The sequence below is a fragment of the Falco rusticolus genome, chromosome 7, assembly GCF_015220075.1.
Source record: "Falco rusticolus isolate bFalRus1 chromosome 7, bFalRus1.pri, whole genome shotgun sequence".
Taxonomy (NCBI): domain Eukaryota; kingdom Metazoa; phylum Chordata; class Aves; order Falconiformes; family Falconidae; genus Falco; species Falco rusticolus.
In genome coordinates, this window is record NC_051193.1 from 45,916,209 (window position 1) to 45,933,193 (window position 16,985).

The following is a 16,985-nucleotide window of genomic DNA, read 5'->3' on the forward strand; positions in this document are numbered from 1 at the left end:
CGCAGAAGTCACCCTTTTTAAAGTTGTATCTTCCAAGAAAGTCAGATTTTACACATGAAGAGAAAAAGTGCATGTATACATCCACTGGTAAATACAGTGCAGGGCAGGTGTATTTGACAAGAAAGTTACACAACACTGTACATGGATTTCCTGGCCTCTTGATTTTCTATTGGAATATGAAGCAGCTTGGTTTCCTTGCTGAAGTTCTGTGAAGACTTTGAAAACCCCACGAAGCTAATACAGCATCTAATCCTTCCCAAAACTATTTCCATTCTTGGAGATCTTTTTAGAAGTTCTTGTGTCTGTCTGACAAATGTTAAACCACGTTTCTGCTATATGACTGTTACAAGAGCTAAAAATTCTAAAAATGAGAAGAGATCCAGAAATGCTAGGGCTTTTTAAAATTATTTTTAAAATAGAGTAGGGATTTTTCAGTCCTTTGAATCTGTGGATTTTGCACTAGCCATGTGGACCTCATATGTAACATATTCAAGCTTACTGATAAGTTTTCCACTGACCCCTTATAATCCCAAATTCCACCTGCCCCCTCCCCAAAAATCAGAGCTACTCAAGAAACTACTTTTGTTTGACTTCTGACCTCCAGGAGCCTGTGAGGGAAGAAAACATTCAAGGGCCATAAAAAAAAAATACACTCTCTGTTTTGAATATGTGGTCATGGACACAATATATTAATAAACCCATGAGTCCAATCTGCGGCTATGCAGTTTGATTCTTTTGCTTAATGCACGCAGGGTATATATAGCAGCTCTTACCTACTATTTCAGACCATCCATTTATCAGTCACGGCCAGCATTTAGGGCTCAGGAGGAATTCCCCTGTATGTATCACGTATGTAAAACAACAAAACTCAAGTCAAATGTGAGTTGTTATAATTTCCAAACTTTTGCTGTCATAACCTATTTAACTCTACATTAACATCTTGATTATGTTCCAGGCTTAGATTTTATTTTTTTTAAGCAGCCATAAAACAACTTGGGCATGAGTCAATTCACATCTTACTTCACAGCCGGTTTGCACAGCCTGTAGTTAGCATGAGTAGCATTAAGAGTTGTTTCAAGTTTTACACCTCAGCTGCTACAGTGCATAACAGATTGGGAAAGTGCAGGTGTAAAGATGGATCTGAGCACAGCAAAAGCATTTGCTTTGTTTTAGGATATTTCCAAGATCTTCTCCCCTCTTCATGAGTTCTCATTGTATCATGTACCACACAAGAAAGAAGTAGAAGAGCTTGACAACTCTTCACTACTCTTTTGGAGCAGTCACATTCTGCCTCCCTACCACCCAGACAATATATTTACTTCCTCCTCCTCCTCCACCAAAAGCATGGGGAAGCCAATGTAGGTAGAATTTGTAACATCCACAGGCTATCTGAGGAAAAAGGAATGCAGCAGCAAAGCAGCGAGACTTGGAGAGATTTCATTCAGAAGCTATATACAGAACAGGGAATCAAACTCTCTTAGAGAGATCCTGACTGCTCAGAAGTAGAACAGACTGAGGCAGGAAGACACCCAGTGATATTTTATTCATTTTAGCTAGAAGCAACATTAAAACAAGCTGTACACTGAGAAGTTAGCATTTGCTCTAGGGACACAGAGGTATGAAAATAAAAATTCTCCAGAACAGCTGAAGTGGCAACAAGACTCATGTCCAAACTGCATAACCTGCTCAAGAATAGAGAAGTTGAAGCACGAAGACTTCCATACCTGAAGCCCCAAAACAGCAGTACATGGAGTGTCACACAGGGTATTTCACAAGATTTCATGAAGGTGGCAGGAGAATAACAACTGTGGAAAGCAAGCTCAGGCCCTTTATACAGCAAGAAGCAAGAGTATGTCTGCTGCACTCCTGCGCTACAGGAGCAATGACAAGCCAAGACACCAGGCCAGTTCCCATAGTCATGGTGTTTTTCACTGAGACAAAGAACAGGGCAGCAACGTAAGATCTGTTGTCTTAGACACTGAGGCGAGAAACATTCACCAGTGTCATAAGAGCCTGACAGAGCTGCTCCTATTCCCCAGCCCATTGCTCCTCACATGAGGCTGCAGAACAATGGGCCTGCAGGACATCCACATTTTTAAGTGAGCTGCTCGATCTGTCATATCCTTATTACATCTGCGTGCAGCTTGTCTAGGATAAATGTAGACTGAAACTAATGTGCCTGCTACAGGTGAAAGTCTCCAGCACTTTAATTAGGCAATAAAATAGAAGGGTTTAGCAGACTAATTACCTTAGCTTCTTAAAGTAGTACACATTAAGCGAGAAGTGGTATCTTCTTGTTTAGTGATATTATCGTATCTTCTAGTAAAAGGTTATGCTTTATTCCCACCAAACAGAAAGATCCAAAATTTCAGATCATCCAAGTCTTCAGTTCCCCAGGTACAAAAGAAGGTGGACTAGACAGTTTAAGCTGCCTGTTGCTACCCAAGATACAAAACATCATCAATATTGCTCTTCCCCCCTTCCCTCTCACTAGTTTGAAATGAAGTATCTGTGCAATCTTGCTCAAACCACTTCTGGGGAGAGAAGAAAATACGCCTCAGGGTGTTCCCCCTCTCACAGATACAAGCACAATTGCGTGCACTCCAAGATCCACGAGAGGCCAGTAAGCATGTTTATGCCATGCTAGGAATGGTTCTAAATGTTTGTAACCTCTCATTCCAAATAAGACCATTATTTCTGTTAAAAGCAGAGCCCTCTCAGTTGTACTGGAAATAGCTTCTCGTGCACAAAGATGGGTTTAGGAGTGTATTTAATAGATAATGTGTTGTTAAAAAGACACAAAGACAAGCACAGATAAAAGCTGAAGTAGCTGGCAAGTCTTTATTCAGCAGCCCAGATGTTATAAAGGCAACTCTTAAAAATGTAGAGAAGTAGCACAAGAAGAATATGAATTTCTAGAGTCTTTGGAAGTTACCTAATTATGAGGAGGAGCAAACTATTCAAATAGTTCATAAAAAAAAGACAAAGCCTAAAGTTGCCAAAAAGCCATTAAACATCTTCAGAAGATACCCTGCCTACAATGAGCGTGCCCTGCTCTGTGGTATTTCAAGTCCACATTTTACATTGTAGCCTGTGCACTAGAAACTGATACACGAGCACGATTTTATTTAAATTAGAAGTCATCTGATTATCTTTTGTGCACTGCAGCTCTCGAACAGAAGCTTAAACAAGCTCAAACCACACCTTTCGAAAAAGTCTTTCTTCTCCGCATTGCCAGAAAGACTACTCAGGTGCTCAGCAGCACCCTCTAGCCCACAGACCTTACCAGACTAGTCTCTTCGATTGAGCAAAACCTGCCATTCATAAAAACAGGGTCGCTTAGAGCTGAGCGACAACGATGGAGTGCTAGAAACCCATCAGATCTGGAGACCATTCTATGTTTTTTGGCCCTAAAACATATATTGTTCTAGCTAAAATGAGAATATTCCGTAATTAATGTTCCACAGGTCCCTTCCATTCCACGCTCTTAATTACCTTTGCTTTAATTAAGTATTTCTATCCACCGGGGCAGGGAGCAGACACATGATGTTAACACACCCGAGTTAATCAATCTGGAAGGTAACAGCTGTCTCAGGAGAAATGCCCTCGATAAACTACCATCAAGCATTAGGGAGACTCTTACATTAAAGTGATTTAGAAAGCCTTGACTGTTTCATATGCACCAGCACTGTTTTGCAATAGTTATTTGCGTTACAGACTGAAGGGAAAGCTCAGGCAACGCTGCCTTTCCCTTACCGTTTCTAAATAAAGAAAGGGCCACTGATGCCTCCTCTATTTCCCTCCAGGCCCCTGAAAAGTTGCAGTGTTTTCCCCGGTGGAGAACTCCCCAGATTTTCCTATGGAAAGGAGGCTCACATCAAGCCTCCGTGAATCTTCCAGCTACAGCAGATCCGCCGCCTGCTCCGCTCCCTGGCAGCGCGGGGAGGCAGCGGCAGCGCCTCTGCGCACCGCGCTGGCGGCGGCCGGTGGCCCCGGCCCCCCGGGCCCGGCCAGGTGAGCGGCCCTGCCGCCGAATCACAGCCCGCACGGCTCGCTGCGAGCCCTGACCGGCACTTCCCTCGGGAGGAGACCTCCGTCGCCCCCCGCGGCGGGGGGGCCGGGAGCCGGGGCGCCCCGCACCTCGGGAATAACGGGCGTCCGGGGGGAGGCAGCCGATGGCCCCCCGGCCGGGCTCAAAGGGCCCGCCGTCCGGCCCCAGCGCTGGCCCCGAGCGTTTCTTACGCGGAGCGGAGGGAGCGCGTTATGTCACCGGTTAGGTAACGGGCGCGGGAGACGCCGCAGTGACGGCACGCCTCCGCCTCCTCCCGCCCGGCGCGGCTGAGGTGAGGCGGCGTTGACCCTTCGCGGGGGCGGCAGCGGCCTGCGCCCGCGGGGAGCGGGGCAGGCTTCCCCCGCCGCCGCCCACCGGAGCCAGCGGGGAGCGAGGCCGGCTCCGGGAGGCGCGGCGGCTCCGGCTCCGGCTCCGACCGCCGGCCCCCCCACGCCCGCGCCCTCCCTCCCCTGCCCGCAGCGGTGGCCAGGTGGGGCCGGCAGGGGGCGCTGCGGCGCCGCGGCGGGGCGGCACGCGGGCACAGCCCCCGCCGGCTCGGGCCGCGCCGGGCAGCCGCTTCCCCGCGCGCGGCACCCACGTGGCCCTGCGCGGGCCGGCGGCGGGCGGGCAGGGGCGGCCGCGGGGACCGGCAGCTCGGCACAGAGCTCTGCCCGGGGCCGCGGGTCCAGCCGGTGCGGGGAGCACCTCCGGCCCTCACGCCCAGGCCCCGGCACACAGCGGGATCAGCACTGACAGGACACCGCGCGTCACGGGGGCGCCGCAGCCCCGTTCCAGGCCTGCAGCCGGCACGTCCAGCGAGCACGGTCCCCCGCAGGGCCAACCCGGGGCTACCGGCACCTCGCCGCAGTGCTGGGAGCTCCCTGCACGCCTCGCCGCCCCACGAGCCTCCCAGCCGGCTTCCAGAGGCCCCTCCCTGGTGTCCGGCTTCAGAGTCCAGGCTTCCAGAGTCACCCTCGTGGCCAGCAGCCCTGTGTGCCCCCTGTCCCACAGCCAAGGCAGCGGGACACACACCCCCGGCCAAGGGGGGACCCCCAGGCCAGCCTTCACCCCATACGGGTATTTCAGGTCCCGCTGAACCCTGGCTCCGTCCGGGAGCCCCTGGCACAAACACAGCAGTACTCACCATGCCCCCAGCACGCACCCCGCTCCTGGCAAGATGGGAGATTTCCATGGATGCTTACACCAAGTACGCAGCACCCCCATTAAGATCCAACACAACCTCCTTCAAGGGTCATCACTGCAATCTCCCCAATGCCCTTTTCATCTGGAGTCTGCCACGCAAGCAAGCAGTGAGAGGGCTCCAGTTCATCCCAATCCAGCTGACCAGCCAGGGCTCAGAGAAAAGGACGTTCAGAGGAATTTCCAGCAACACCCTTTGTCCAGGGATCTAGTGCTATAAAGGGAGAACAGGACCTAGCAACTGCATGGATGCTCTGGAACACAGCACCCACAATAGGTTTCACCCCTCTGGCTCCCTGCTTGACTTTATGAACCTCCTACCCCATCCCCCTTTTTCCATTTGCTTCTTCCCTCCCTTTTTGACATCCCATCCTTGCAGCTCTCCTATCCCAGCTTCTCAAGGCCTTTTTCATTTAGAAAGGTTTTTACAGCTTCCACTAGAAGAACCGACAACAGAAGAGTTGTGCTCCCCCACCCCTCTCTTGAGTGGGACTGGGGGCTTGCTATCAGACTTCTCTCTCTCATCCAAGAGAATACCCTCCTTTACAAGTCAGACACTAGGAAGAGCAAAGGAGGTTGGTCTTACACCTCTGCATAGACTGATCATGGTACCTTTAGCCTGCTGACCAAAACCAGCCTGCTAGAACAGCCTTATTATCCTCAGGTCCTTCTAGCCTTTCTCTAGAGAGACCCCTCAAAATAACACAAAACTCCACCACCCCTGCAAAATGTTCCAGCCACACTGCTGCTCTCTTTCAGGTCCTGTAAACCTTTCTTACAACATGGTCAGCCAGCCAGTGCCACCTCACCAAAAATACTGCTCTCCCACTCTGAGTACGGGCTGGCTGGGGCACCGCGCGGTCTGGTCAGGTCACTGACAGAGGCAGAGCAGCCACCTCACCAGCAACCTAATGCACTACCGAGTTTAGGAGCATTATTCATGCTAAACACGGCCGTTGTGGCTAGAGGAAGTAGCTTGCATCAAAGCTACTAATACACCTTAAGGGGGGGGGGGGGGGGGGGAGGGGAGATGATCAAGTTTGTTTAGGAACATGGTCGCTGCTCCAAGATTTAGAAATAAGGGCAAAATTCAAACTGCAGAAAATCCACAGCTAGTAAGAATATAGGCAGGACAGGACTGACCATTAAAAGTTATGATCAACATTCCCTGCCTAGATGCACATCATACTACTAATTCTCCCCAAAATAAGGCTTTCGAACTGAAAATATAAACTTCTACAGTAAACACTATTTTAAAACAACATGTATCTATAAAATCAGACATATTCTTAGAAGCAATACACCAAAAAAAAGCAAACTGCAAGGAGACAAATTCTATGTTAGTTTATAGAGACAATTTCAATCCAAAGCTTCCCCCCCGCCCCCTTTTTGAAACTCTGTAAAACAGTAAGATTTTGGTTACCAGAATTAGTTTTAAATATAGCCAAATACAACTGGTCTGTCTCCAAGGATAAGGCCACAGAAAGAACAGAGTACTAAAACTGCTGTGTAAGCAGTGGCAAAGCATTCTATTTCTTAAAGTTAATTCCCTAACTAGCAAATCAATACAAGACCATTATCCTAGTCTTTGAAAAGGAAAGGAGCTTGTTAAAACTTGTTAGCAAGGACCTCCCAAACTGTACTCTGCAACTCACAAACAAGCCTCTCCCCATAACTACAAAAGGATTGCATATATGCCACCCACCTTGACTCACATGGAGTTGAGCAAAACAAGACTTTTGAATAGCCCACCAAGATGCAGCCATGCAACAGAACTGACAACAGGCTTCTCCTGCAGTTTTAGGCTCAGCTTAAATCAGCGTAGCTGCAGGATGTCACCCAACCATCCATTCCTGCCTGCTTCCTCAGCATCTGTTCACCAATTGCTTTTCAGGCAAATTGGTAAGCTCACCAGCTAACCCTGAAGCTGATCTTTCTTGCATGGTTAGTTGCCAGCCATGCTAGCAAGCAGACCTCACTCCACCATCTACATGCATCAACTAGAAGCAGCATATGGGGAGGCAGTGAGCTCACAGCCAGTGACTAGAGCAGAAGCAATTCTTTGGCAGCAGTTTTGGCAGCAGTCTGGTCTTGGAGCAACTCAAGCTGACTACTGGGTTTAACTGTACCCTCAAAATACAGTTTCAGGACACTACTGAGTTTCTTTCTGTTGCACCAGCACTGGAACTCATTTGACCCACAGCAAAACCCATCTAGGGAGCATAAATAGCCAAAGGCAACCAATTTTCTGCAGGGCAGAGTCCTTAAACTGGATCACTGCACAAGACTACAAACACTAGTGCCAGCACAAGGAAGGAAAAAGCAGAAGAGCTCTCCATCTACCTTCTTCCCTCCTCCACACCAATTAGATCAGAAAGCCACAATGTAAAACCACACACTCTGTCTTCTTGTGACCAGTGGTATCTCATTTATAAACTGACATGTGAGAGAGGTAGTAAACTTACCGCAGTGCAAAGGAACATGAATGCTCAGACCACAACTATAATTGGCAAAAAAACAGAAAAGGTGAAGAACCAGTTCAGCAAAAGGAGGGTCTTAGATCAAAATCTAGAAACCAACACTAAGCTGTTGAGCCCCTAAAGTTGCAACATGAATCTGAAGACCGAATTGGGACTACCAGGAAAAAAAAAAAAAAAAAAGAGAGAGACCGAAGAGTTTTTATCAGGACAGATAACTTGCCTTTAAACAAAACTGTTAGGTCGATCAGAACACACATCTCTTTCTGCCACACCAGACAAACACTAGGTTGGACATGCAGGACATCCGAGGGCAGGAACAAACCCTCAGACACCCTGCTTCTAATCCTTTGTTCAACCATTGACAGGGTAGCAGCTTCTTCCAGCCGTGCGTTGATCCTTCACTGCCCTATCCTTCTCCCCTCTCCTGTTAGAGATCTGACTCCTGAGCTAAGCTGAACCCCCTCTACTCAGCCACACTCTGGAAAGTTCCTGTGGCGGATGGGTCTCAGACACCAGGAGTACAGGGCATATAAACCTGTTCAAGAAAAAAAATATTTGTAAAAACTAGTAGTGAAAAATAAGTTCAGAGATCAAGCGCTTTTGCTGGCAGGGTAAGAATTGCGGGGCAGGAAGCAGAGGAGCCAAAGCCCATGGGAACAGGTCAACCAGAGGCTTCAGAAGAGATAGAAGGGAAGAGTTTTGGAGGAACAGACTGGCTGGGCACAGAGAAGGAACGTGAAACAGGGACTTGTTGGAACAAGGATTCAGCGGTGAAGTACAATATGGAGAAGAACAGCGTGCAAGCATAAGCAAGCATTGGTTGGATTGCAGTAGTCACACTGTAGATAATTTTCTCCCTTCTGCTTTCCATATCTACACACACACTTGCACAGCTCCACAAACCTCTGCATCTAAAAGTAGGATACTTTTGAAGGAGACCAGACTCTCTAGTCTCTGCACAACAGTTTCCTCCCCTCAACTACAAAAACCTTTGCCCCGCTGAGCTTATCCCACACTTCCCATTCCCCCTCTCTACAGCTGTTCTCCCTTTCTGCTTCAGGGCTAGTCCTCTAGCATATATGAAAATCCTTTGGAAAATCTTTGTGGTTAACATCCCTAGAGCAGAGCTATTCACCCCTGCTCTTCCTTATCCAGTCAGTATAGAGTTCCTCAAAAAGAAGTGCAGGTGCCCCTCTGGTACTGGCATGACTGATGTAATACACCCTCTCCTAGGAGGCCACCTCCATGGCTCATGATTACTTAAGAAGAAAAAATAGTAAGCAGGTAATAAGAACAGAAGAAAAAAAAAAAAACAACCAAGCAACCAAAACTAAATCCTATAGAGTCAACTTAACAGCAAGTACTGCACATACACAGACATGCCTCAACCTGAGCCACACAGCTGTCTCCCACCCTCTTTGGGACAAGCAACTGCATCACAAGAGAAACACAAGAAAACCATCAGAAGAGAAAGCAGCAGGGAAGGTGACACAAAATGGAAAAAGTACTACAAGAAACAAAGGGAAAAGAACATTTTCCCTGAGGCTCAGCTTCTGGACATCTCCATCTGCAGTTTTAAGAACTGCTACACAAGCACAAGAGGTTTCTTTCCAAACCTACAACCAAACCCCAGGATTTTAGGTGTCACCAACTGTTGCTGAGGGCAGGGAAGTAAATTAAAAGCTCAGCAGGAAATTTTGCATATAGCTCTTTTCCAGTGTTAGCTGGAGAAGTTTGTATTGTGGATCAGGATTTCAGCTCTGCTAGTGACTCACCCAGTGGGTGATGCTGTACTGCTCTAGTCTTCCAACTGCAGGAATATGGGAAGTTGGCACAGATTTGGGGAAAAAAAAACCCACCTACATTAAGGTTAAATAACCAGGAGTCAAAAAAATAGCAGATTTAAGATAGAATCCTTTTGCACAATTGAATGTACTGCAGGGGAAGGAAGTCAAATAGCCCAAATACTAGCATTTTCAGATATTAACGTACTCAGTCTGAAAACTGTTTTGCTTTACTCTAGGAAACTAGGTTTCCTAAAGCCTATCAATAAGTGAGCAACAGAAGTCATCTGAAGTTACAAGCAGCAACTCTAAATCTAATTAAGCAAGTGATTAAACTATGCAAGCCCAACACAACATGAGATGTTTTACCCACTAGCTACACTGCTTATCCCACATTTGGGGTCATATGCAAGCCTAAAGAATCACATGTGACATTCCTGTTAGAATAATTAGGAAAGATATTTTCTTACTATCATCCCTTCTGTAGCGGAGATGGTCATCCCAACCCTATGGATTACGAATGAAAATATTGACAAGACCAAGAACAACAATATGTTTCACCCACCTACCAAAAAACTAATTCCCAGGTGGTAAACTACTGCAGTGATCCCCAAAGCCCACTCAGCTCTGCCCTCACACCTTCAGGCTAGCTCACTTGTTCCTTACATAGGAAGGCATTTAGCCAACTGGCTCTTAACACCTGGCACAGTTCCAGTTGGACTTCTTTGCTGGAGACACTTTTGTACTCCTCACTGCTACACTAGGTCTTTCACCAGGGCACTTCACAGATAACCTTCCCGAAGAGGAGGGAAGTACACTGGCCAAAAGAGCAACACAAAGGAACTGGAGCAAGATACTTTAGATAAAACTAGAGAATTTATTCAAGAATGTTAAGTAACCAATTTGCATTACAATTATTCCTACTTTAAAATACACAGAAGGATGAGTGAAAGAGCTAGCCTAAAGTAACACAGCTATCCATCTGCTAGGCTAATAAATTTTCAAGCATTTCCTTCTCAGACTGTTTATCAGAGAAGTGTATTCCTTCCACCTTAAAGCAGACAGCACCTGTCCTCCACTCACCATTAGCTTTTTCTGGGGGGAGGTGGAAAGACCGTACTAAGGCATTTAACTCTCCTTCAGACATCTCTGTTCCTGCAGTTAAACATGGCAAAGCGTGTTCATATCCTGATTCAAATTCACCATTGACATTAGAGCTCTGCGTTACTAACACTTCCACACAGAATTTCAGTTGAAAAATGAAAAGCATCTCAAAAAAAACCCACAAACACGACAAAGGAAGCATTCACACCAAATCAAACTCTACACCTGAAGATTAACAGCCTGGTTGATGCTGAGGTTGGTGGTTCTCACACATACACATTCAGCCTCAACAGGTACTGACACAAGCCAAGCCCATCAGCAGGGATGCAGCAGAACTGGAGATGGGACTCTGGACTTGTGGGCTCTAACCATTTGCTCTCCCTCTCTTCTTCTGACCAGAGAGTGCAAGGAGAACTTGATGCAACAGGTATTGAGCAATCCTGCTGAGCAGACATTTTAAAGCCAGTAACATCATGTACAACGGAAAACACCTAAAAGAAGCAATCAAGAAGCAGAAAGACACATTTCTACAATGCTTTTTTTTTTTTTCTACAGTTGTAGAAATTGTAGAACACAGTAGAGTATGGTTCACTCACATTGTCCAGGAAGCCTAAATGATTTTAGGATACATCAGTAGCAGTAGCCTATGTACTAGAGAACTTCCCTGGCTCACTAAGAACTGCAAAGTCTCAAAGAGGAGTTGCAGCCCACTGAAGTACCATGCAAGGCGAGCTGCTGAGCCTAGAGCAACAAGGCCAGAGATGCCACCTCACCTGGATTGCTCTGGAAGAGCAGCAGTTGTTTAGTCCAACGAAAAGCGAGCTGGATGGAGACACTGACAGAAATCTTCTAAATCACAAGCTAAGAGTAGGATAGAGGACTAAAGGGAGACAGCTTTTTTAAAAAAATTTTAAAATTTAGGATGGGTACTGGGAAACATTACATGGTAAATGGGAAAAGCCACACATGCTGGAGCACAGCGCTTCTGGGAAGTTCAGACAGGTTTAGGACAGTTGCACCAGACCGTTCCCAGAGCCACATTTCAATGCTGTCACCCTTCAAAAGCACTTTGCAAACAGCCACACAAGAAAACAATACATGCTCCAAGTTCAGGCTGCAAGCTCGACATGGGCCACCACGATCAAGGGTTATAAGCAAGCTGACATACTTTCACATCTTCTTAACGTTACTTTTGGGGTTGATGAACACCAGACTTTATTTCATGCATGGATAGTGTTTGTGTAGCACCCAGAATCAAGAACAAGCACTGAAAACCCTTGCCACTGCTCCAAAGCGCTGCAAATGATGAAGGCCTGAATAAGCGATACTGCTAAAGAATAAGAGAGAACCAAAAGCTCTCCCCAAAGCTCTGCACACACCACCCAGGCACTCAGACACAGGGAAAACCGAGCTGTGCAGAGCCTCTCCTCTCACAATCTGCAGAGAGATCAGTGCTAGAAGGGGTTGAAACCCCCTTTGTTTCCCCACTAACGATACTTGCACCACACACTGCACTAGGTTGGCTGTTTTAATCTGCAACAGTGATTTGTGACATGGTCTGTCAGCTATCAATGCACATTGCCAAACACTCGCGAAGCACAACTGCACTTATTTGTGCAAGAGGGATTGAAAATCTGTTTGCAGAAAACAAAAATCTTTCAGGTAACAACTATTTTGCTTGATGCTAAGGAGCTTGAAAGATGACACTTGTGAAAGCTGCTCAGTTATCACCTGGTCAGCACTAAAGTGAATGTCCTTTGTATGGAGTTCTTAAATTGTCATTAAAATCATTTATCATCTGACTTACTTCATTAGGGCTGTCCCAAGACCTTCATAAGGATCAGGGTCTGGTTTTTAAGATGCTGTTTCCAGGAACCACAGGAAGCATAATCTTATAGTGGGAAACTAACTCAAACCATTAACAAGCACAAAATCCAGCTTGTCACTTCTTCCTCTTCACTTAAGCATCACATCTTATTAATTAATAAGATTATCATTAAGATCTGCTTGTTATTACCCCAAATTCCTAGACAGTAAGGGTTTGGGAACCACCCCACATAGTCTTAGTTTTTAAAAGATCTGACTGTAAATACACAAATAAGTATCTACTCCACTGCTGGTGTACCCAGTTACATATATTTTTCATGCCTCCCTTAGTAGCTCTGGTATACAAATTGCTATTTTTAGATGCTGGACTATGCACAGTCAAATGCAGCTCATGTTAAGCAAAAAGCCAACAAGAACAGGCAGAGAGCATTCACCCAGCTTTGCAGCTGGTGAAAGAACTATTGTTAAACATCTACACAAGAAAAGAATGGTTTAAGACTGAATAAGAGGGTTTTGTCTAAAACCACATTACAGAAAGTTAAGAGGCAGTCAAAAGCACCATCCTGATCAACGACCTCTTGGATTCTTTTTTAAGAAGTCTAGAGCAAATTGCCCACATTAAGTTATTTTTGCATGTTAGTGAATAAACTCCATGAGGCTTAATTAAGGCAAGTTCATCTTCACAAACATTTGTTGGCCCCAATACAACTGTACAGCTGTATCCACCACATAAGAAAGCATCACTGCTATCAGATTTTGTAGTCACTAAACGTACAATTATTCAGCCATGCCTTTATCAAGGGCACTGGAGGAAGAAGTGGATGCTTTTCTAAGCCACCGTGAGACTTGAAAGAAAACAAGACTTTTCTTTGAGTGTCATATGGCCAATTACACAGCCCAAATAAACTCATGTTTCCAGTGACCACCTCCCTTCAATTTCAGCACACTGGGGGGGCAGGGGGAATATATATATATGTTTCTTATTAAAATACTTGCAATTTTGAACGAGGAAGAAAGAAAGAAAAGTTAAAAGTATCTGACAAGACCAAGATGTTACAAGTTTTAGAGCATCAGATCACTCCAACTTGCAGTGCCAGCATATTTTGAACATACAACCTTAATTATTTCAACATACTGAACTGGTCTGATCCCACAGGCAGCCCTGCTCTGAGCAGGGGGGTGGACTAGAGGCCTCCTGAGGTCCCTCCCCGTCTGAATTACCACAGGATTTTGACTTCATTTCAGCAAGTTACTGAAGAGATGGGGCAGAAAAACGATTTCATGTTTCCGAGAAAAAGAGGCGGCTTCCTAAAATAGGAGACACGGCAACTCTCCAAACAGGAGCTATAAGAGCAGCAGACGGTTCCCTGCTTCAGACACTCTGCACTCCAGAATACACCCAACTGTCAATGGCAGAGAAGCAAAGTGGCTGTCTGCCACCACCATCAATGGGAGAAGAATAGGACACCCTCATCCAGCCTAAGGAAATACCATTATGGATCACAACTACCAGCACTGCCAACAGATCCGCCTGTCTAGAGGGAGGCAGGGGAGCAGCCACATCTTTGCTGTATTCTTGGAGATTTCAGAATTACTCCCTGGCACTCTGCTCATGTTGAGCCTGTGGTTTATTTAGCTAAACTGTTTTCCAAGCAAGGGAACAGTTCTTCTTGTCTTCTGTTACCAATCTGAGGCACGTTAAAGGTACCGGAGCACTCAACACAGGAGTTCTCACGCTATTCTCTCTCAAGATGCACCCAGAAATCCCACACTGAAAAAACATCCACCCAACCTCTATCACTGTGCAGTAGTGAAAACCAAGCCAGATGTGAGTTATGGGGAGAGAAACGCTGCATACAGGCCTTCACACATAAGAGCAACCACAGAAAAATTAACTTTTTTGTCAAAACAGCTATTTAAAGTCATGCAAACCTAAATTTCTCAGAGTACATTACCAGTTCACTTAGTTCCTGCTCCTCACATCCCTTCCTTCTAAATACCAGCAAATTAGACTGAATACAGAAGGAAGCAATTGCATATAAGCAACCAAAAATCCACCAAGAAAACAAGGAAAGAATGTGCAACTCCATTTCAGGCATGCAGAAGAGTTAAAGGGCAGCAGGGAACCCTTGCAAAAAACCCTGTAAGGGCTTTCTAGTTTTTGTAAAGTTGCTTCCTAGTTGTTTAATAGAAAGAATGCATTGTCACAGTAATCGCAGCAGCTAATTCACATCAACCCATTGTCTTATAAAAGACCAGAAGAGGAAATGCACTTCTTCCTACAGTATGACTTAGTAATTCACTAATTCTCAAGGTGACCCAACGTATCTGCAGCTGTGCCTTCATCTTCCTTTCCAGGAGGAGAGAAAACAAGAGCGCCTCCCCAGCCTATCGCTGGTGCCAGCAAACCACCCCACTGCTTACTCTAAGAAAACATCTCCTTCTTCCAGCTGGAGACTACAGCAGCTGCCCCAGCAAAGCAGCATCTCGCCTGCACCAGTAGCACGCCAAGGACATATGACAGCTTGCTGACAATGGCCACACATCCTTCTACAGAGAGACCCAAGAACTCAGGTCCAAGTAAACAGGCACCATCATCATTATCATCTTTCTTCATCCTCCTTGATGTTGCAGCAGTGCTCCCACTTCAGAGCAGGAGCAATAAACAAGGAATTGAGCTGTACTGCCAACACTCCTGTTCCTCCATGCCTTGGAGATCACAATCATGGCATAGAGAAAGAGTAATTTTTGTGAGCAGCCGTTGGCCACATACAATGGCCTGCTGCTGCCTGGACTTCTACGAAACAGCAACAGAGGACACTGGCATTGCAAAGCTCTGTTCACAGGATGTTTGAGGATGTGACTGAGCAAAGATCTGTTGTCTACAGTTTGTGGTTCCAGCTGATAAGCAAACTTCCACGCCTGAAACAATGAAGAACAAGCTAAAGTGGCCACCAAGATTTCTGTGATGCACCACAGGTCAGCAGGCAACTGACAATGCAGTAATATACTCAAAACCAACATTAGAAAGCCAAAGAGGCTTTGAGTCTTCTGTGCCAACTGTGTCTTTAGAAGTTGTACTATTTCTCCAGTTGGAAGGAAAACATGGGCCTTAACCATTTGTATGTAATGCTATAACTTGTCCAAAGTACTGCTGCTGTATTTCAACCTGCGCATGCAGTACCCACAACGTGCTCAGGGATTACGCAGGCTGCCTTAACCAGCATTGCTGATTTACTGATGCCTTGCACAAGCAGACATTCAGTTCCCCGACCACGTGTTCACACAGAAGTTCTGCGTTGGCTGTTACAGAGGTTATGGGGAACCACATTCACGAGCCCTGCAACCTACCAGTTTGCCATGGGGCTGCTGTGCTGTACCTACAGGCCAGCCACCTCGGAGCAGCTCCAGAGCCTAAGCACTCGATGCCCTCCTGCTCCCCTCGAGGGAAGAAAGCACCTTTTTCAGCCTTTTAAACTACCATCTCCAACTCCAAGCTCTAAAGAGTTTGCAATTTTTTTTATGGCCCACCTTATCAGCTCGCAACTGGAGGTGGGACCTCCCCTTCCTGCTACCTTCGGCAGGCACGGGTTTGAAAATTCTCTTGCCCTGAGCTGTTAATGTGGGCAGAGGAGCCCTTTCCAGTTCCCCATCCTTACTTTAAAAGCCACGGTAGCGGTGTCAGACCGAGAGGGAAGAAACGGTCTCTCCCCGGCGTGCTTGCTCGGGCCAGGACTCGGGGAGCTGCGAAGGGCAGCGGAGCGCAGCACCGGCAGTGCCCGGTGACGGCCCCCGCCGCGCTGCCACAGCGCGCCCGTGCCTGCGGGACCGCTCAGCGCTGCGGACGCGGCCCCCTCACCCCTCCCCGGGGGCGGCCCTGCCCGCAGGGCCCGGGGCTGCGGGCAGCCGCGTCCCAGGGCGCCGGAGGGGCCCGCCCGCCGCAGCGGCGGGGCTGCCGCAAGTTTCGCGCAAGCGCCCCTCGGCGCGCCGGTTCCCGGCCCCCCCGCCCCGGCTCTCCGGAGCGGTTCCCCGTGGCTTGCAGCGGACGCCGTCCGGGCGTGGAGCGGGGCCCCGGGACGCGCCGCCGGCCGCTGCCGAGCCGGCGGGGCGGCCCCTCTCCTGCCTCCGCCGCCGCGGCCGGGCACGGGGCCGCCGGTAACCCCGGCGTTCTGCCCTCCCCCGCGCAGGGAGCGGGGCCGGCGGGGCGAAGAGCCCGCTGCTCCGGGGGCGGCGGGGCTGGCGTGACGTCAGCGATGAGGCGCGAGGCCGGCGCGCGCGGAGCCGCCCGCCCGCCACGGCACGGGGGAAGGGGGGGGAGCACGGACCAGCCGCGCCGAGAACCGGCACCGCGGCCCAGGCGGGCGAGGAGCGGGCCCCGACCCCCGCTGCGTGACCGGCCGCGCACAAGTCCCCGCAAACAGCGTCTCCCGCGGGACCCGCTCCGGCCGGCTCCCCCCAGCCCCACACGCTCCGCGGAAGCCTGAGCGCGGTTCCGCGGGGGCACGCCCGGCCCTGCGAGCGGCGGCGCCCGGCGGCCCC

At 48.1% G+C, this 16,985-nt stretch overlaps 1 protein-coding gene across 2 annotated transcripts in view; it reads right to left on the minus strand.

Moving 5' to 3' along the window:
• HSD17B12 (hydroxysteroid 17-beta dehydrogenase 12) overlaps positions 1 to 16,985 on the minus strand; it is an 89,558-nt gene that overhangs the window by 72,044 nt on the left and 529 nt on the right. Inside the window, exon 1 of one of the 2 annotated variants that reach the window (XM_037394243.1) lies at positions 16,106 to 16,123. The exons of the other annotated variant lie outside the window; for it this stretch is intronic. Coding sequence (XP_037250140.1) covers position 16,106 — 1 coding nt within the window. The 5' untranslated portion in view covers positions 16,107 to 16,123. Of the gene's footprint in view, positions 1 to 16,105; positions 16,124 to 16,985 lie in introns of those variants that run through there. 2 annotated transcript variants of the gene reach the window in all.